At 42.6% G+C, this 22,717-nt stretch overlaps 1 protein-coding gene across 2 annotated transcripts in view; it reads right to left on the bottom strand.

Moving 5' to 3' along the window:
• Positions 1–4,491: 4,491 nt before the first annotated feature.
• LOC121589536 (protein Optix-like) overlaps positions 4,492–22,717 on the bottom strand; it is a 53,458-nt gene continuing 35,232 nt past the window's right edge. For both annotated transcript variants that reach the window (XM_041908533.1, XM_041908534.1), the window contains exons 4-5: positions 7,919–8,202; positions 4,492–7,777 (exon numbers count right to left, since the gene is read on the bottom strand). In XM_041908533.1, the coding sequence (XP_041764467.1) occupies positions 6,927–7,777; positions 7,919–8,202 (1,135 nt within the window). In that variant the 3' untranslated portion in view covers positions 4,492–6,926. The remainder of the gene's footprint in view (positions 7,778–7,918; positions 8,203–22,717) is intronic.

The following is a 22,717-nucleotide window of genomic DNA, read 5'->3' as shown; positions in this document are numbered from 1 at the left end:
CAAATTGCACTAAAATGTCTGTGTTGTGACATTCCGGTGACAATCGCCGTTACGAGCCAGCTGCCCCAAAATTAGGCACAACGGAATTATAATAAAAAGATGAATCATAGCTAGCCGCACTTTGCCATCGTGTTGTTTGCAGTGGATATTTGACATTATTTACCGTGCCCGATCCGTTACCGTTGATGGTTTACGAGTATTGCTATTGCTGTTTATTTGGCGATGGACTATTGCCAAAAGAAAACCCACAAGCTTGATTGGATGCTAAACAGCTCTTGTACTTTATGTATCACATTTGAATAATATACTCCAAACACATGCTGTTTGTTTCGTCGACATGCTTTAAAAAGTATTATAATCTTTAAGTTGATTATCTGTGCATAAAAATCTACGTTAATGCTTGTACATATGAATTAAAAAGGATTTAAAATAATAATACGCAATAATAATACTATTTGAAAATTATTTTTGTTCATTGTGGAACTGGGGAATATCGTTTGATACATAATCCATTATATTCCATGCTGTTCATGAATCGTAAATAATTATCAATGTACCTCTAATCTCAGCTTAAGTGATCTATGTGATATATGTAACGGGCTTGCGTTTGTACAGGATATCAATTGCTATCAGCATGATTTTATCAAATCATAAATTCTGTTTCAGATTTTAAGTCCCTGCTAAAATACCTACCGTACCTTTTTATCTTTCACACCATCCCTTTGTGTCACAGTTTCATCTATCTCGGTTTCATCTGCTCAGATACGCTTATTCGACTGCACGTTTTCCGTCACCCGGTACCCGGTTTTACCACAATGATCATTATCAACCATTTTGGAAAAATATGTTCAGAACTTGACACCTTCGTTCAGAGTATGTTCGATTGAATCGTGCTGGATAAGATATTAGTTTAATATTTCCGTCTATTTATCCTTGACTCTTTCCGTTGCCCTTACGTAGGGGACTTCTTTTCTTTCTTGTCCTTACACATCGTTTTCTATTTAGAGTGAATTCATTCCAGGAAGTGCGTTTGTTCACACTGTTAGACACAACCCAATTGACATTTTCGAGCACGAATAACCAGGAATTCGAGCAAATTCCCTTTAACTGGAGCCTTAAACTGCACCAGTTTAAGGGAATTTAGAAAAAGTCCTGTAAAATCACCTGTGATGCGACTTTTTCTTTGCTTTCTGCCAAATTCGATCGGAAATTATCATTCCTATCGTTATAGTGGGTCATGTAGCCATTTTATACTTAAATAATATCGATTTTTTTACGAAATAATGTCACAAAAAATTCGATTTTGTTTTTCATGAAAAATCAAAGCTACGAATTTAAATGAGCTCGACGGCATAGTCGATCGATAGAAGAAACTCTAATTTACGAACACGCCAAATCTTAGCGCTTTCAACACACTTGATCACACACAAAACCACAATTTCAGGCGTATCGAGAACTAATCGAGCAGATATCGAAAAACATTATCGAGCAAATGTCACTTGGGAAACTAACCATCCATTGCTCTTCTGTTGTATTGAAGCCAATGCCGGTAAATTGAACAAGGTTTGTTCACTGTATACTGGTGCACGATTTTTTTATTCTTTTGGTGAGCAGATGTATTGATTTCACGTAAAAAATCAATTATGAAATAAACATTAATGAACGTCATTCCTTGATATTCTTAATGAACGTCAATCGTATTTTTTGTTTTAAATTAAAGCACAATCTTCAACACTTCTTTCTAAATATATGTAATTATTATACAACTAAATCAAAGTAAAAACCTGTGACCCATTTGTAAACCTTTACTCATAACGATAGCTGACATCTAACTCGCAACACAGCGAATGGAAAGCAATCAGCGGAAAAATGTATTGCGTGAAAACCGTCCGGATCGTTGAATCTGACACAAAACCATTTGTCATTACGATTGTTCGTGAGCGTGACTTGCCAACGAAAAAATGCGATGAGTGAACATTCTGTTGACATTTCTTCCTTTGGTGTGTGTGTGTTTGGTGTAGCGTTTTAATTTTCGCGCTTCGCTTGCGTTCCCGTCCGGGCCAGTGTGCTACTGGCAGGTTCGTGCTGAACGATACCAATCTCTGCAATCGCCCCAAAAAGGTAGGCGAATAAAATAACAAATGGGTAAAATCCTGAGAGGGAAACAACAACCGATGGGAGAGCCCACCAACTACATACACTTACACACACACAAACTCACATAAAAGCTCAACTTTTCCCCACGGATGGGCTAATTTAGATTGCTACCGGTGCGATTACGCTCGCGGAAGGACGATTTGTAATCTAAGTGATGACGGGAAATGTGTCTGTTTTGCTACTGAAGCTACTGCTATGTAGCGCACACGCTCGTCCAACCGGCACACGCGACTGCTCTGCTGCTGCTGTTCACAGTTTCTTCTCGGCGGGATGTTTTCACGGAAAAGCTCCGCGTCATAGGTACCCCGGTGTGACTGATGATGGTGGAGATTTTCGTCATGCATCATGTCACTGGTAACAAAATGGATGCACGGTCGGTTTTTTGGGGCCGTTTGTTTTTCACTTTCCACCCCGGGTCACAGTCACACCCGGGTCGTCACACAATAGCTCATAAATGGGCAAAGACCAACACTTCTGAGGCGCAAACTCTCGAGTGCTCCAAATTAAAACATTATTGTGGCTCCTCACCAGGAGCAATGAGGCTGACGCTGATGGCAAAGTTTACTATGAAAGTATGACAACTATACTTTGCTCTTATTAAATTTATTGCTTTCACATTGTAAGGAAATATTAGACAAAAACCATTAGATCTATAGCAATTACAAATATACGTCAACGGTTTCGTATTTTAAGATGACAGATTTTGATACGGAAGCTTTAATATGTGCTACTCCGGAGCGGAGCTTTTAAATACAGTTGTATGGTAAGTAAGTTACTATGCATAGTATGTTTTAACCATAGCACCAAAAAGTTGTAAATGTGTATAATTCACTCCTGAATTGTGAATATCTTAATAGAATCTGATACAGCCCTTTAAAGAAAAGGTAACCATACTTTGGCACACATCCGCGCTGTAACTTCAATACGGATTGATTTATCGTTCCATTTCCTTTTGCGCTATAGGATGCTAATATTGAGAGAAATAATATAAACACTCCACCAAAACTGCAAATGCAAACGCTTTTCGCAAACAACAAACTTCTTGCCGTTGAACAACGTCCTAATCATTTTTACAGCGGCCATCATGTTCGTGCAATTTATCGCAAACCCTTGCTCATTATCTCAATTCGTATGCACCTTCGCTCCATCTGTCTGTTATTCTTTCATTTTATTTATTTTTTTAACTTGTGTGTCCGTTACCCATCGTATGATTTGGCTCACAGCAGACTGCTGCCCATGGTCGCTGGCCGTAAGCTACCCAGCCATCAGGCGTGCGTGCGTGTGTATCTTTCTTTTTTTCTGCATCCAATTCCCCCCCCCCCCTTCACGCCCTTGCTCTCACCCCTGCACTGGTGTTCCGTGTCCGGACAGCTTGAGCAGCTTCATTCAACAGAATTCGCTTCGGTTCGTTTCCTCACGCAAAGCCTACGCAATCCGATGCTGCTTTATTGGCCTAATCTAGCTCCGCCCAGAAACAGCTTCTGTTGTTACTATATATTTGTCTATATACTCACGGTTGGCTGGTGTAGTACATCCGCGGTGAAACTGTTACAAAGCAACACAAGCTAGCTGGCAAAGTGTGTACACATACTTGGGGGAAAGGGATATTTTTGGATACATTAACATGGGTTTTTTTGACCGACTGTTGCGACACTGATACGATTGGAAGTGTTTTAAACAATGTGTTCTTATGGGACGCATAGTTACATACGTTTGTCGTAATGTTAATCATTAACAATATGTCATCGATACTGGCATCGCATACACAAACGCGTCGGGCTTTGAGTCCTTGGTATCCGTACAGATATTTTAATATATGTATCAATTATTAAAATGTAAAGTAATTGCTAATATTTCATTTCCCAAAACCAATATAACAATACTTATCCTTACACGAAAACATCTTTTATTAGAATAAAATTTCTCAACCATTTTAGCGTGATGATTCTTGTAACAAATAGAGATATTGCAAACTGAGCCAGAACCAATGTAAGTAAAGTGTTAAGTTTGACTAATAAACTAAAATGATTGAAATAGTATTCTTATTGCCGACTGCCGACGGCATTTTTAAATTCATCAATTACACAATGTACATGTTAAACATTCATTATTTCTGACCAGAGCCGCGTAAATTGATCACTTTACATTAAAGCATAAATCATCTTTTTTTATTTTAAATAAAACAACAACGATTACTGAAACTTTAACTAAATCTTCCGTTCAGATAAATAAATACTCTGGTTTTACGCTGTGCTTTTGTTTTTCGGATTTTCAGACTTCATATTAATTTTCATCAAACGACTGTTTCAATTTAATTATTAAATTTATTTTTGTAATAATTAATATAATTTGATTGCAGCAATGTATGTACAATGATTGGTTTGTTTAATTAATGTTGCCTACCCTTTAAACTACCCTTTTTGCTCGTCGTCTAAATGATAGCATATAGCTTTGTTATTTTTGTTTCTTCGAACCAGAACTATCTCGGTCATTATCATTACCATTGCCTTGTTGCCAGTTTGTATTGGTGATCGACGTATGGATAAATTTTATCCCTTTTCCCCTTTGTATTACGAACATGTTGTAGCTTTGTTGGATATATCTCTAGTGCTTTCCAAGCAACATATTGCTTGCACGTTAATGATTTGGTTTCATTTTTATCTAATTTTATCCGTCACCTTGGCAAATGTGGTTGATTTCTTTTACTAAAATATTGCAATAGTTTTGCATCACTTGAAGAATTTCTGATTGTGAGTGTCCTTCGTGTAATGTATTAATTTAGCCTGGATAAGATAATTTACCATAATTTCAATAACATCACGTAAACTCACCGTGAAACAAAAAGATAGGAAACATAAAAAAGCTTGTTTACCCTTACATGTATCACAAACAATTAAAGGATCAGGTATTGCTACACTTTTTATTACAACAAAGGCATAACGTAATACTAAGCAATTTACAATGATCGGTAGGCAAGCCTTTTCTGGGATTTGCAGCATAACTATTCCTTTATTCAACGATGCATAATTTTCCCGATGCATAATAATACACACAAAGTAGAACACAGGCTTAACACAACTATTTTTCTTTGCTATGTGCATTGTTTTATTGTTCTCTATGCCACTGCTATCCAATATCATCGATGTTTGTTGTGTTCAAACTATGCGTTCATTGTAATATAATATAAATCATGTTACTGTTCATGCTGCTAATGATATACTTTACAATATTTATATTACTTTACTTGTGCTTTCAAAATTATTTCCCATTATGTATACTCGCTCGAGTTCCACTACTTTCAACTAATATTCTTCAACACTGTACGCAAGCTGTGGTTGCTGTGGGCGGCCATTTTAGGAAGCTTGCTTTGCACTATTTTACCAAGCAGTGAGCTTGTGCTTTAACGGTCCTGTAAAGCTTTGAGCATATTTCGCTGTATGTGCTATATAGGGCTAGTGTTACACGCTTTGTTTTTTTTTTCTTCACAAAAACTAGTTCTCAATCACACATATATTCCTACCTTTTTCACCTTCCTGTCATGTAGTTTCTTTTGGTTAAATAAACAAAAAAATGAGTTTGCTCAATTACTTTCTCCTGAACATAAATCCTGAAAACCGGATGTAATAAAAAATAAAAGTTGAGATATGTTAACAAAACATTGACGATACTTGGAAGTGCTATTGGATTGTGCTATTAACCTTTGCAACAAGAACATCATACTCGTTACAATAAACAAATTCGGTTCATCAATAGACCTCCACTAAGAACCGAAATAACTCCACTACTAACGACACATGAAATGGGTGATACACTGTACCAACAATACACTCATTCAAATCTGTGTCATTAGAAAATTTCAAACATTCATACAAGCGCTATTTAAAATCGCTAACGAAAGGTGGAGCGAATGTTTCACAGAAACTTAAGCCGAAATCAAATTTGCTTCATTTCCGGAAAGCCAGCCTCACGCTAACGTGAACAATAAATACATACTGAGCGATGGCTAGAGTACGAAAGTTAACGATAGACCGCTCCATTGGAATGCACAAGTGCGCATGTGCTTTGCTGATGCTGGTGGTTATATACTATCGTACTATATACTTTCCCCTCGACAAAACCATTTTCACTCAATTGAAACTTTTCAGTCAAAAGCAACAAAAGTTCGAGCAGTATACGTCATAGACGAGGAGCATACCCAATGGCTAATATAAATTTGATACTTGTAACATGCCTTGAAACACTTTCCGCATGCTCTTATTCGAATTTGTGACATCCTTGAATTAAAAAAAAGTACAGAAATGCAGACGTACTAACCCCACAAGTGATAGATTTAGGAAGCCATTGTCACAGAGAATCTAATTTTTCACCCTGAACAACATCAACGCTACACCGCCCAGTAGTATGCACCACAAGCTACCCACATTACTATTGATCCATTCGTACGGGCACGTCATTATACAGTTTTGACGCTTGCTGAAAGCAGAAACCTGGAAGCTAGCTTGTGTTATGTAATTTTCAGCTCCAATGTGTCGTCTCTCTTGCGTTTTGCGTGTTTGACCCTCAAAAGCGTCCGTTGCGGAAACCTTGCCCATCATTTGCTACCATAGTTACATTCTCTAGTTTCTCTAGACTGTTTTGTCAGCGATGCTGGATGCTATTGCTACTGCTACTGCCTGCGGGTGCGTCTCCATTAGCTACACTAAGGTGACAGTTTTTACCCTTTCATCTCCTGTCAAGCCGCATCACACGTCATGTTCATCGGCCGTTTATCACGACGCTTCCTTCGGCTTTGGGGACGGTGAGAAGGGCCGATGTATTAGCGAGGTGGTAGTGGTGCCCGGTACGATCCGAACGATGCCGCTAGCGTTCAGTCCGTTCATCATGCTGGCCGCTGTCAGGGCCGCCGCATGGTGATGATGAGCATGCGTTTGGTGCGCATGGTGCGGAAGGTGCGCGTGAGGATGGTGCACGTGCAGCGGATGGTGGGGATGAAGCAGGGGCAACGAGTGATGCTGGGGTGGCTGATTGGCGGCGGCCGCCGCTGCTGCAGCTGCAGCGGCTGCCGCCGTATGCTGCAGCAGCTCCGCATTCAACCGCGACGGTGAGCTGACCCGTATTCTCAGCGGAGACATTGGCTGCATTAAGGAGGATGGTGTGCTGCTGCTGCCGTTTGTAGTGGCTGTTGGGGTACTACCACTGGCACTGTTGTTATTGTTGTTGCTTCCTACCGAGCTAGGAGTGCCTGGGCGCGGATCACTCGACGACAGTTCGCTTGGATGCGCCAGGTCCTTCAGGGAGCTACTCGCCGTGCCGCCGGACAGGGTGGGAGTAGTGGCGGTAGTTGAGGTGGGAACATTCGTGAGGGATGCGGTCGTGGCACTGCTATTGCTACCCGGCGAGTCACTCATATTAACGACCGTCGTGAGGACTCCTGCATTAGCCACGCTGGATGCAGCCATGGATGCCGCACTAACAGCGAGCGAATGAGGCAGGTGAGGCTGTGGTCGCAGCACGGTCGGGGTGAGTGGGAGGTGTGTCAAACCGATCGGGGGTGAGTGGGTGTTGATCGGTGGCGAGTGATCGCCCAGACGATAAGGCATGAATCTACTGTTGAACGAACCTACAGATTAGAAAACAAGAAAATCCTATTATGAACATCTAATTCCACACAACACCCATGCAGTTCGCAGGACACATCATCAAATCGTTAATAAATGAGAACTCAACTAATGCCCTAATGCTGATTCAATTTGATACTTACCAGGTAACAAACCGCCCGTAAGATGATCACCAAAGCGGAAGGAATGCAGCGAGGCAAAACTATTCCGAAAGTCCTTCTCTCGATCCCGCTCATCGTGCAGCCGATCCTCGCTTGAGCCGGGCAGCGAGCTGGGACTGTGCTGCATGGACATACTAGGAACTGGAGAATGTGTACCGAGGGAAATATCCGAATCGGAGTCCGTGTCCGTTGGTGACAGTGGTCCATCGCCCCGTCTGGGCGTCAACGAGGATGATCCAGAACCAGACAGAGGTGGCTGGTTGTGTCTGTTGCAAGAAAGAGGCAAAGAAGAAATGCACAAAAGAAACATGGTTAAAATTTCCAATACGTAAGGAGGTGGAGCAAAGCACAGAAAAGAAAATTTCATGTCATTTAATAATCGTCCCATACAACGGTCCTGATCCGTGTGCACGGTTGAAACACTCGCATGGGCTAGCCCCTAATTTAAGCGTCTCAAAATCGGTTAATCTTCCCCAATTGATGGGCTGGCATTTAGCTGCACCCTTTACCGAGACGCCTTGGTGGCCTTTCTATTCGATTTTTTTCACCCTTGATCGTGTTTTTCCATACCTTTGCTTAATAGTAATATCTCTGACGTTCCTAAAACGCCACCAAGACAATAATCTTCCTCTCAGACGAGACAAACAAGGTAAGGTGCCAGCAGACGAAGAGCACGTACAAAGAACGGATTGGACAGGAAGCTAACGACGAACGGAGGTTTCGTTTAGAGTGGGTCAGGTTATATCGACCTACAACGGGCAAACTGGTCCTGTGCGGGAAGAAGTTGCAATGTCATAGACTTTAATACGAGGTTCCCTCTCAATGACGCCATATTGCAGGATTTCCGTACGCTTCATGAGCAGCTTTGTCTTAAAGTGCTATATTTCAAATTTAGGTGTAACACGCTGGTGCGATGGGTGTTGGATTATTTCATACCTCTTTGTTTTCAGAAAAATAGAACAAAATAAATGAGTGTTTGTATGATTCGACCGCGAAATTTATGAATATGTATAGTTTATGATTATATATTTTTTTAACTTTCATATAAAATGTAAACAACAACATCAAACCAAACAAACCAACAAAAACAAAAATACCAAAACGGTACCCATGCCTTGAAAAAAAAAACAACAAAATATTTTTTAAAAACTAAAACACGTCTATAAATACATCACACTCCACCACTAACACCATCTCTTTGTACTATAGAAATACTCTCCACACCGAACGTCAAGCAGTCCTCCATCCCGCAGAGTTTCTCGGTTCGAGAATCTTAACCGGTACAACCTCGGGCACGATGAGATGAATGGCGCCGGAAATGAAAATGCTGTACGTCTATATTTACACACTTCGATTTAATAGGTGTCCTTTCTTTTCTTTCCACTCCAAGATCCACTGCAGACACACGGTCAATGATGCAGACACCATCGCCGCCTTGCTTGGCGGTTGCGAGGGATATGTAATATACCTCGGCCATCGTCAGACTCAGCAGAGACGGACAAGCAGGAGAGACGCCAATACGAGAAGGAGCGTTGCACATGGTCGTCAAGGGCGAACCACAGGCCGGTGTACCAGGAAGAACGTCCTCCAGCAGCGGAAAACGCAAATATGCTATTGAGAACCGTAGTTTTGTGGTTTAATGTTTGGCAACGTAGTGTTTGGTCAGGACGTGGTTAATATTTCCCAAGGAATGTGCCACAGAAATTTAATACTTCAGTATGGCGCTCACCTACCATCTTCGCCCAAATGTGCCATTTGCCGCTTTAAATAGACTTTGGCATTAATGACTTGAAATTTATATCTTAGCTCAACGCACATAGCCTAGCCTCAAATTAGTAAATCAACGAGGCAATGCCGTTTCCACAACAGGAAGAAACAAGGAAGTAAACTGTCACTGTATCAATACAACGGACGAGCTGTTTGACAGCTGTCTGCTTCGGTTGAAATTTCCAAATAACTCAATCCGTCATCATAACGACGCCAACACGTACAAAGACAAACCATGTGTGATGATGCGCTGGCGCTTAATGCATTCTTCCATTTTACTGCAAAGAAGACAAGAGAAAAGTTTTAAGCCTCCGTCTTCACCGCCATCTTCTGGCCACCCAATCAACCCACATAGAAAGATACAACAGCCAAGCGGGGGAAAGAAAAAACAAAACATACTTAGAAGACACACAACAACAACCTCAACGAAGAAAAAAAAACAAAGTCCTAATCCTAAACAAACTGTTTCCACTCACCGCTCGAGTGAAGAAAACATTAACAAATACACTTATCGAAGACCAAGAGAAGTCAAAGGCGAACGATAAGCACAGCAGCCACTGCTCAGTGTCATATGGAGATGCCAGATCGGTTCTGAGCAATGACGCTTTGATATGGCTCACTCTAGGATCGAATTACGGATTGACGCACTCTAGACGAGCCAAACTTTGATCCTAGACCCAAGACGAACTGAATGACTTCCACACTAAATAGCACAAAACTGCATTATCCCACGCTTCTTCCTGAGGACCCGATCGGTACAAGTTTCGTCGAAAATAGATAGTGACTGTGCGGGAAATCGATAGCAGTCCCATCCAACCCAAAACTGGACAGAATTAATATTCAAATATGAAACGGGCAACAACAAGTTTACTCTTAGTCAGCTGCCGATTTTAAATACACGAGAACGGTTTGAATCAACACACGCTTGCAAATGGAGCAGACGAGCGTTGTATGATAATGCTAAGCACCTCTTGTTAGAAAAAATAATGAAAACGACAGGGATACTGGCAAACCGGTACAATTAATGGTGGAATCAAAATAAACACCAACCGCCACAAATTCAATAAGGTATGCTAATTTCAACTCACGAACACTCGGCACACAAAAAGCAGTAGCAAAAAGACAAATGAGCCACAACAAGGAGCGATTAGATTGGCAACCCCTCTCGAGCATAGAAATTATGACAATTGCTCCATAGCTTTTGAGATTTTTTTTTCACACCCTCTGGCAGTTGGTGGTGGCTGGTGGATTGTGCAAATGTTATATCTCTTGTATGAAATAACCCTTTCAAACAGACGCTTCTCAAGGACAAGTTAATGTTGATCTTTTTTCCCTCTCTCCGTCATATCATGGTTTAGTTGCGGAGGAAATGCGAACTAAATATGATAGCTCTGTACCTCGTGAACAAGGAACTTGTGAAGTCTCGTGTCATCATCTGCTAAATTTGATAGGATTCTCACTAATACCATCATGCGGTTTTCTACGCTGTTCGTGTTTACCAACACGTGGCTTTAGCACGTCGAACCCCTTTTTCTGAGCAGCTAACTGTTTCCCGGTTTCCATTCCACTGACGACGCACGCTTAAATAGACATCGAATGTGGCCTTAGTTTCACTCCCCCGGGTTATCAGCGTACGACCGCCGACATTTAATGATAATTGAATTGAAGCGGCCCCTGCTCCGCGAAACGCCCGGCGTAAAACCCCGTCGGCCAACAAAAAGGGGTTGAAGTTTATTTAAACACACACACACGCACCAGTAAGGACTTGAGCACAATGGGACTTAGTTACACAAGCGACGACAGCACAATGATTTGGTCCCGAGTAACGACGCATAAAATTGCAAGTGAGCAGTACAAACACGCAAACAGCGTAGTACATCCTTGAAAACAATCCCAGCATACGAGGCCAAACCTCAGTGCCAGGAAGTATGGCGACGTAAATGGATGGCCGAACGCAAAACAAAGCAAACAAAACATAAGCCACCCAATAGCATCATTCCTTACTAGTACTGTCCGATACTGCTACGCACTGTAAGGCTCGTTAGCCGGCTTCATGGTCATGATGAGCATGCCAACCGGCTTTCAACACACACTCTATTGTCTCAGCCGACGTCGTAATGGGCAACACATGTTGGTGGTTATTGAACAAAATTGTGTTTTATGATTGTTTTTCACTTGCTCCGTTCTGTAAATGGGCATCCGGAGATAAAAACCAGTTCCAGTAGTACTTACACAGAGAGAGACACGCATTGTCACACTGTTCTTCGGAAACAAGGGAAGGCAAGGCCCCGCAGGAAGTAGTGGTCATTGGTTGGCGTTAATATCACAACCCAATCACACATCCAACAACCACTTCCAATCGTAGCTTGGGGGTGTACACACTGTATACAGAAATATAATTTCTACGATATAACGATTCAAAGCAATTGATTTGTGGCGATTCCCATCAGCGATGCTAGATGCTCTTGCTCCACCTTGGCATGGCATGCATGTATGTCCACGGTGAAGATTATGTTAACAAAGAAGGCCACCAAATATTTGCTCACCGTCCAGTTGCTTCCGGGTACCACCTGCCTCCCGGTTCGGTAAATCGTTGCAAAATGGAGCAAGCGAAATGTTTGTCCAACAGGGACCTACGTTTCCTTCCCCTCATTGCACTATTAACAGATACAAAGAGATAGAGAGGAAGAGAGAGGGACAGAGAGACAGAGAGAGAAAGAGAGAGCAAAAAAGACAACAGGAAACTATTTGTACCATTCCAAGATTGGCTGGACGGATATTACATACGGAGGGCATCCCGCCAGTGTGCCCGTTCACCGTTAAGTACCTTGGTGATGGAAATACCCAACCGGGAAGGATATCTGTGTGCTTGGTTGCAATCATCATTACTACCGTCGGGACAAACAACGATGTTATTGATTTGCAGGACAACATGACGAACAAGCTCGAGTGGTCGATTGATTGCAAACCATTCTCGAATCAATCAACAACACACGGTCCTATAATGGATCTTTACATTTCCGTACGGACGATTAGGTTCTCGAGTGTCGGACGTGTGCACGTCGGTCTGTCGCGGTACAGATTACTGTACCAGGTCAATATGAAATGCAAAAGTCTCCTTGCTTTCTTTGGAGTGTTTACTATCGATGCAATATTCCTTATATGTATGGAGACGCCTACAATACTAAATAGATGGTTGGTAGATATTTGGTCTTTGTGGCCTGTAAAAGGTTGACAAACACAAATAGCAAAATCCAATACTACAATGGTACTGTAAATCGTAAGTTTACAAGCATTGTTAATTATTGTACAATCGTTCTCAATCGTATTTACTAGACATTTCATCATATCTTTTATAAAAAAGAATCTGAATAAAACGATTGTTTCCTCCAAAATGTATATTCATTCGAGATTTCTTACGCTAATCCTTCCCGTTCAGATGTAATCCAGAATGTTATCGCATCGTTTACACCCTTTTCAAATAACATCCCCTCCCCAAACATCCCTTCAACGGCCAATATATCGAATAACAAAATATTCTACACACGGCGCTGCGACATCATATTCTCATTCCCCGAACGGTCATACTGCCCTATCCCGACAGTTATTTCACACTTAATAAAGTTAAGGAAATCTTGCTCTCTGCCCTGCAGCCCAAAGTGTCAGTTACGATGGGAAAAAGGGTAATTGAATATCGAAAGTACGATGTGCTTCGAAGAACAAAAAATCCTTCCAAAGGGAGCAAAGGAAGCCTTTCATCTCGTTCACTTAAAGGGGGGGAGGGGAGCAGTTCACATGAATGCTGTACCGGTCTCAAGCATGGTCAGAGCTACGACATTTCATCGATCTTCTTGGCACGTGCAGGGGAAAGATAGCCCGTGCTCACATGCTGCTTCATTGAAATGGTATCTTTGCTCGAAATGAAACATTGAAACATACATATACACTGCATCAAATGTAACAATGTTAAATTAAGCTCCAAAATATAACAAGCATCAAACAGTAATATCTGTTAACTGGAGGAGAAATGAAATGAAAGCAGTTCTCTTCTCATCTAGTCATACATGCCGTGCACAATCAAATGAAAGGGAAAAAAAACCAACCCCCCACAAACCCAAATTCATCGCAGGTCTAACATACTGCCATACAAAACCGTTCCGCCCGAAACGCTCCGGCCAGATTTGATTCAATAATCATAATATTGTTGATTCTCGTTTTCCCTTCATTTTATAATACTCAATTGTCCCTTTTTTCCTCCCTCTTCTGACCTCTATTTACACCCCTGCAGGAGTTTTTTTTTCAACCTCCATAAACACCAGCATCACCATCACCGTCTCTGGCATCATCGTCATCAACAACAACAGTCGTATGATAGTCGTGACGAAACTCGAACGAAACTGCTTCCTTTTGGCGGTTAGCATCCGGTTAGCCAAATATTTGAATATATTTACAGCTAAACTTAATTTGTACAACAATAGAGCCATTATTTCACGCCCTCGGCTTCCCGATTGCATAGACCGGTGGCAGCAATCTGGCACCTGCAGCAACCAAGCAAAGCCGGCCTACGCAAAACGCGCCGCACAGTTTCGCCTCTTATCAACACGCACCGCGGCTCGAACGTCCTATGCGCGCACTGGAATCGAATCGTTAAAGCATTACCGAATAATGAATATAAATTAGCGTGAAAAATTAAAATCCCAGCTTGTTCATTTCGACGGCTGGGGGTAGTGCGTCCCAGTGACGGTCGCATAGCTGACGGAAGTCATCACTTTGCTGCCTTCGAGGCTTTCCCCTTTTGCGCTTGCAGTCCCATCCCCATCCCGGAAGTTCTTGCGAGATGTTCATACTCGGTGTGGTTTCGATCACGAGTTAGAGTCTGCTAGAGTCCACCATGCACGATGAATCCTTGTCGAAAGTTAACGGACCAGGATGCCCGCAGGCCGTTGCCGTTCTACCAGACAGGCGGAGGAGCGGTAGTAAATGATCTTTGAACGATGCATACAACCCGCACAGAGCTTGGAGACAAATTTAACCGTTATCGAATTAAGCCACAACGAAGTCGGTTGTCTGTATGATGCTTCGGGGAAATCTAACCGTTTCACTGCATTGCACAGGAATAATGGGTAATGAAGTTGTTCCGAAAGGATGAGCTAGATAACTTACTTCCCCTGCAGCGGTCGGTGTGCACCAGTGCTCTACATCGCTGGATGGAAAACAGTGAGTCTAGGCATTGTATATTTGCCAGGAAAGTTATAACCATCTGCTGGAGGTGATTCTATTTTTGATGAGAGTTTAACAATGTAGCAATTCTTGAAAAATCAATTTGACGTAATAAAAACACATTCTTGCATAGTTTAAGTATCTACGTTTTCAACAATCAAAACATGATTTACTTCATACAAAAAAACGTTGTTTTTAAACACGTTGTACTCAATTTACATATACAACAAAATCAAACAAAACATAAACAACATCAAGCAATTCGATAAATCGTGTTCTACCCATCTCGGGGAAGATGAAACATACCCATCCATTCCTCTACTTGTACCACCAAACACATACCGGTGTGGCTACTTGCAGAACTTTACTCGGCGTATGCAGTCATTCGAAACGTCACACTAATGACTTTATTATCTTCTACCACTAAGGCCAACAAATGCTGGGGCCAAGGGTTACCACCACTTCACGATGGTATCGGCCCCGTCCGGCATCGGTACCGCATACATTGTCGGTAAATCTTGTAGCTGCGGTCGACCCGGAGTCACCCGGTCACGGTTAATTCACCGTCACTGAAGAGCACGCCAGCGTATTACTTTCTCGGTCGGAGTTTAGTTTCTTCTCCCTTTTACGCTATTCACCACCGTCTTAACGTGTTTTAAGTTTGGGTAACAAAAAAAGGTGTTAGTTTCTGGTGAGGGGGGGGGGCAGCCTCCGCATTGACCACATCGGATCAATCATTCGCGTTGCGGCTCTCGCGCCACTCTGGCAGTCATTAGCCGGGTTCCACCATCGACTGTGGCGAGGACGATCTTTTGGAACCGATAGACCCACTGGACCGATCTTAAGCAGAAGTCCCGAGAGGGAGCAGCAACAGTTCATGCATCCATCAAAACCGTCGGACGGTCATTACGAACTGTTTACTCTTGCATTTGTGCTGGGGACTTGAGTCGGCAGGGAGTGAGGGAAATTGACCAGCCGCCAGTATCATCGGCACCATGATTCCTACTGTCGGATCAGTTCTCTCGCCACCGAGACCCCGGCCGGGTTTGTCTGTTCCCGGCGCAATTGCTGTATCGAAACGTATATAAATAATTAATTAAGTTATTGTTACACTTAATAAGATAATTAGCCACGGAGCCCCATCCCGGCGATACCTGCCGCGTGTTCGCGCTCGAAGAACCATTATCGCATTGCGGCCCCGGTCGGAACCATGGGATGGGAACGGCGATCCCGTGCCGCGAGAGCGATTTGGAGCGGCTGGCCAACCGCTCCGGGAACCGGGAAACCGAAACCCGGGATCGTACGACTAGAGGACGCATGCTGCCGCCCAAAGGGCTGCCTACTGACCGCAGTCGTACGTGTGTGTGTTTGAAAAAGAGAGCGAGAGAAAAGAACAAACCTATAACAAAACACGTTTGCTGCATAGCGCGCTGGCGAACAACAATTCGCTTCATAAAGTTATTACCCCTTTGGCAACATCACACACCCTCTTCTCGACTTCCACCTTCGGTCTTTCTGCGAATCTTCCGCAAGCTCCAACATTGTGGCATCAAAGCAAAGGGGCCCGATCTCTGCGCCCTTCCCTCACACATCAACTCGAGGGAGAGAATCCGTATTGCGTATCGTATTGTATCGCGCCGATGCGCCTCGAAGGTATGCGCACGGGAAAGAAAAACGATCGCAACGGCAGATCCGCATCACCACCCCCCCACCCTTCACGCATCTCCACGGAAGGAAGAACATTTGTGGCCCCATTGCTTCCCCTCGGTGGCGTTGTCGGCGCAACACAAACGCGGTTGTAGCTGCCGCTGTTGCTGCTGGCCGGCGCGTAAAAGAAAAACACCTAAAACAACTTCACACGGCGGCACCGATATAAAGGAGTGAATTTGAAAACGATACCACGGTACGGCCTCGCGGTTGAGCTTCCAGCGCGCGCGCACGCACGCTCCGCCGCTGGTTCGCTCTCTCGCCACCTCTCCGTCCAGCCCATTCAGCCACTCTAATGTCGGGTAATTAACCCTTCGGTGGGCAACCGGGTCGGGCGGCAAGAGGTGTCTCGAAAGAATTGCTTCGGAACACGATCACACCTTACGCGAAACGCTTCGAACCAGCATCAATTCATGCTGTTAATTGGCGAAGATACCAGTCGGAAAGGACGGTTACTACTTGCTGACGGTTCGATCGTTTGGAGAAAGTACGCTGAATGGAATGATATTAGGCAGCGGCTATTTGGGAATGATCCTAAACTAACGCTTAATTGATATGATACATGTTGAGCGCGGTTTAGCAATTAATCTATTACAAATTGTTCATTAACAATATTATTATTTTTATACTTTATCACTTTGTGTACACGTATGCGTGTGTGTGTCTGTGAGCAACAGCAAAGGGTTATAGCAATAATCGATCAATTTTGCGCAAACACAAAACACTTTCAAGTGGGGTTAAAAAATTACCAGCTTCAATAAAGATGTTACTCGTTTTAGTGCAAGAAAAAACGAAAGTATTTAATTTCTTGTACCATTCGTCTTTCGTTGCTGCTGTGGTGCAATGAGTGTATCCCTTGTTGTTGCATTTTACCCGTTTTTTGTCGCTATCTGAACCACCACTATGCGCGGGTTATTATCGCTTGCTGCCGCTCAAATGTTGCCGCGGTCGATAACCAGCGTAGAACATGATGCGAAAAATTCCTAAATTCCAGCCGCCACAGCTTGACTCATTCATTCGTCTGACAATGAGCCCAGCCATTTAACCAAGTGTGGATGTGTGTATTCGTGTGTTTATGTGTACCATTGGTGTACCGTCTTGCGTGATGCAAACCGAAACAGTTTCCCCGTATAATTGATACAAATACATTCCAAACTTCAATAAAGGTGGAAAGAGCTTATACACACATAAAAACGAACGGCTTAAGACATTTGTTCTAATTTTGCTTAATACTTTGATATAAATTTTATTTTCACACAATTAATTTATAGAAATGCATGTAGGCCAATGATGAATGATAAAAACTAGTTTACCTCTCCCTTAGCTTCAAGGCTCAAAATCATTTATTCTCCTTTTCGACCCAGAGCCTGCAAACATACTCATTAATGTTCTCGGTCAAGCTGGAGCTCCTGGGTTGCGTTCCTCGAAAAGGAAACAAGCACATATCGGACAAACGACCTAATTTATGACCGGCAAAACAACATCATCAATCTAAACGATGGCGACAATTGCCCATTTACCTTCGTTTTGGCCGGGAACCGAACCCTATCTCCGGCGGCTGCATCCATGTCCAGCCTGGTCTATTAAAACACGTTGCACGTTCTCGTCGCTTCACAGTACCACACCAGCCGCTCGATCAATTCTGTTTCCTAAACGGGACTAACCAGCGCCGCGATCGCTTGCCGCATATTCGTGAAAACTAATAACTATAAAATAAAATTTTATCCATTTCGAATTCATCAACTAACGATTCGGTTCCGCTGGGGTTACGCGCTTTACCGTACACGTCCGTGCAAGGGCGAGAGCTGCACACAAAACGTCAAAAATTCAACCTCACCAACAGCCCAACATGGCAAGTGGAACGGCAAAGTAATTAAAACGGAAATTCATTCGCTCTGTTCGCGCTGTCCCATCCCAAGGATGCGAACTGTAATCATTTTCCGTTTGCACGGATACGTAACCTTCGCTGGTTGTTATCCCGCTTCTTGAAGGGCCGTCCTTTGCATGGGCACTAAGGAATGTGCACCACCGAATGTATCGAACGTTTACTTGAAACTCTTTTGGGCCACAGTTACCGAAGCGGTTGAAAATGATGCCATCAAAACACCGCCGAACAGCGACGGCCTTTGACGTTTATATTTTTTAAAGGTTAAAATTATAAAGTGATAAAAATATTTTAAGCCTGCCTTGGCGCGACGTGAGCTTTTAGTGGCTCCACAAATACCTACATAACATGCCACCCTCCTCCTCTCCCTCCTTCTCTTCCTCCTCCTCTCTTTCTCTGCATCTCTATCTTTCTCTCGTTGGATATTTTCCACGCCCATTGCACTCTGCGGCCGCTCTGGACACAAAACAAATGACAAATATTCTGCAGCCGGAATGTTTTTAGCGCTTGTGATACTTTTTTTCAAGTGAAGGTGCGCGGTAAAGAATTTGACTGGCCAGTTGCTGGAAGATTATTTGTAATAATTATACCCTCCACAAACAGACACCATGCGGTGCCATCATCACAACTCTACCCGTTTTATCTTACCTCATTTGCTACTTAAGGAAAAAGGGTTTTATGTCCGGGGTTTGTGTCTTTTTTGCTTCCTCTTTGTAGAGCAAGGTGCAACGGTGTTAAAGACACATTTTTTTTCTGCCAAACGGGACACATACACAATAATAAAGTCATACAGAATCGTTGGTTACGCGTTACGACCAAATTCTTCAATAAAATTGCTTCAAACACAATTCCTCACACAAACGTAACAACAACAAAATGTAAGTCGTTGAACTTATTTCAGGGAACGGCACTGCTATTTTTTCTTCAGGTATTGTTTATATTATTCTGCAGAGATGTATAGGCTTTTCTTAGTGTATCTTTCAACATTTATCCAAACTGGACCATAATTGTTTCATTGTTCATCAAATGTTGTGCCAAATCAATTTTCCTTGCTCTTCATTGTCAAACGCTCACTTTCCTCAAATATCCCCCTTATACAAATAAACTCAAACTCAGCATCAAATGCGTTCTGTACCCATGTTAGCAAGCTTGTTCAGTTGTTTTGTTTCCCCTGCACATTTCTAGAACGTAGGCGACGAAGCATAATACCTCTTACATACATACACACACACCCTCTTGTTTTGGTTTGTCGTCGCAAGCCCAATTCCGAATTGAAATGGGAAACATTTTTATCAAATAACAAATTTCTCTATTCAACCTAATTTTCCATGTAACGGCTCCACGCAACTCCCCTTCAATGTAAATTCGTTAGCCTAAAAGTCGATTTGGCATTGTGACTTCAATTTCGATAACAGCATCATTTCGACTGTCTTCCATTCCATATTCTTAACTTTGGGATTACTGTGCTTTTGTGTTTGCCACAAATATGGTGAAATTGTTTCTGTCTTCATAAACTTGTTAATGCATATCAGTGCAGAAAGTTTCGTCTTTACAAATAACGTTGCAAAGCCAATGGGGTTTAGCCTCATCAACGAAAATATTTTCCTTGGAAACCGCTCAATCACGTAGTCTTTTTTTTTATTTTGAGTACGAAGTTTTCCAAAAATTCCACATTGAAAAACATTAATCGTGGAAGGATGTAACAAACACCACAACACTTTACGCATTCGGTTTAGGTTATCATTTTTTTCAGTTTTCTTTACTTCCGAGGGAAATAGCTGGATCAGCTGTAACATAATCCACTGTATACAAACAATTTGCTCGTGGGATTACGGAAGATCCTTTCGGGATTTTATACCCTCCGGATTTTAATTTCTCACTCCTCAACGCAGAAGTGAGATCAAAATCATATTTAAAAGCAGAGTGCGCTGTAGTGTAGGATTTGTTTTAAGCGATTATTCGAACATTTCTGATATAACCCCTCGGTTTACGTTGTTGCATGGTCACACAATAGCCCTCTGCCCATCGGCAGATACCATTAAGGCAGTTCTCCAGGATTCTGGTATAAACACCCTTGTTGAACTTTGATGATGTTTGATGTTAGTAACAAATTTTAGGTCACAGACATTTATATTTCTTTACGGAAACCCGCAAATCTTAGCAGTATGATATTGAGGTTGATTGAAAATAGTAACGTAATTTTCTTTCTTCTTCTTTGGCTCAACAACCGATGTCGGTCAAGGCCTGCCTTTACCCACTTGTGGGCTTTGGCTTTCAGTGACTAATTGATTCCCCCCATAGCAGGATAGTCAGTCCTACGTATGGCGGCGCGGTCTATTTGGGATTGAACCCATGACGGGCATGTTGTTAAGTTGTACGAGTTGACGACTGTACTACGAGACCGGCTCCAGTAACGTAATATATACGAATAAATCAACTGTTGTTTAAGAACTAAAACAACATAAATCTTTACTGCATGAAGATAATTTCATTTTTACTACATTGTAAGCAACTATGGACAACATTATTCGAATACACTTTCACAGTCCCTTTAGAATAAACCATTTTTGTTATTAAAAATTACGATTACACGAAATCTTCGCTTACAATGGTGACGTTAACTGCTTTGGTTACATTGCACAAAAACGATTAATGGCTTAATAGCGACCCAATATGTCTGCTCCAATTGAACACAATTAAGCCAACGTTGAGCAGAGAATGTTACAAAAAAAAACATACTGCAACATAAAACCCGATATTACTTCCAGCCAAGCTCCTGTTCCCAGACACGCATGCAATCAAAACTGATAACGAGCGCGCGCGCCGAGCAGTTTGTCGGTGTGATTAGACACATGTCAAGCGTGGTTGCGGAATGTCAGCTACCGGATTGCAAACCGGATGGTTACTGTACAAAAGACAAAAAAAAACCTAACAACTGAACACATACCGTCCGGATGACAACAAAACATCAATCAACCGAGCCGAGGTTGCGCCCTACAGGGCCAACGTGGCCCAAGTGGCAACATTTTAACACAAGACAAACTGCTTCATGTTGCACAGTAGTGATGCACTAGCACCTAACCCTACTGGCCTAGTGAAGAATGTCCGAGTAGTGCGGACAAATACACACGCATGCAGCTCTTAGTATTATGGTCGCTACATGGATGCTGCATGTTCGAATAAAGGTAGACATTTATTAGTTTTCTTGCCGGTTCCATCAGCCCAGTGTGATCGATTCTGTGCGTGACGCTTGACGTCAGGGCGTCAACACGCTGTGTACACAATGTATGCAGCACACTGATCGAATCTACGGCTCAAAAACCCCAGAAGGGAACTACGAATTTTGGAGCGCTCGAGACTGTATGCGAAGTACCCACAGGGCTCATCAATTTTGTTCCCAACTACATACGACATCCCGTAACACGTCCAGAACGTCCGGTGAAGGTCGCACGCAAACGTTGTAACGACCTTAGCTGTGGTATTCCCTTGCCGTTATATCCACCGCCAATATGCTGTGACATTCCTCAGGACCTCGATGAATGGTATTCCGGAATGCACCGGAGCTCGCCGGTCGAGCATAAAAAAGTGATTTATGCATAACCGATACAAACGATCCGCGGTTGCCCCATACCTTGCCGGAGCTGACAAACTGTGGAGCTCAACCAAATTGGAAACACTTTACGAAATGATTTATGTCCCATCGAGTTTCGACCGGTCGTCGCAATGTCAGTAGCAGTGACTGTTACGAGCTTAAAATGTATACAATTTGCCTTTTTTTCAGGGAATATTTTGGACACTTTTGATAAAATACTGCCATCTGTTCAATGAGTCCTGTTTTGCTTAAAATGCTTTTTAAAATTTACAATCTTTTCTTGTCATTCTTATTTCTCTTTCTGTCATTGCTATGCCTTTGCCAGAGATTTTTAGCTCGGGCCTTCTTATTCCTTCCTAAATTACACCAAAGACGCCGCAGTGCGTTTTTAGAAACACTAATAATTACTTACAACCTTTGAAGCGGTGACTCAATCTACGGTAATAGACATACCACCACCTTCAGCTATTGGTTATTATGCTGCTGACAGTTTCTTCATTGATCTCTATCTTTTACCTCCCGCAGCGCTGCCGACGTTTGCTGTACATCCCCTCCTTTCCGTTCTAGTTCCGGTAACACTGGTAACAGCTCAGGCCAATTTGTAGCTACT

This window comes from Anopheles merus, chromosome 2R, assembly GCF_017562075.2.
Source record: "Anopheles merus strain MAF chromosome 2R, AmerM5.1, whole genome shotgun sequence".
In the NCBI taxonomy this organism is placed as follows: domain Eukaryota; kingdom Metazoa; phylum Arthropoda; class Insecta; order Diptera; family Culicidae; genus Anopheles; species Anopheles merus.
The sequence above is the reverse complement of the archived record's forward strand: the minus strand, read 5'-3'. Positions and strand labels throughout refer to the sequence as shown.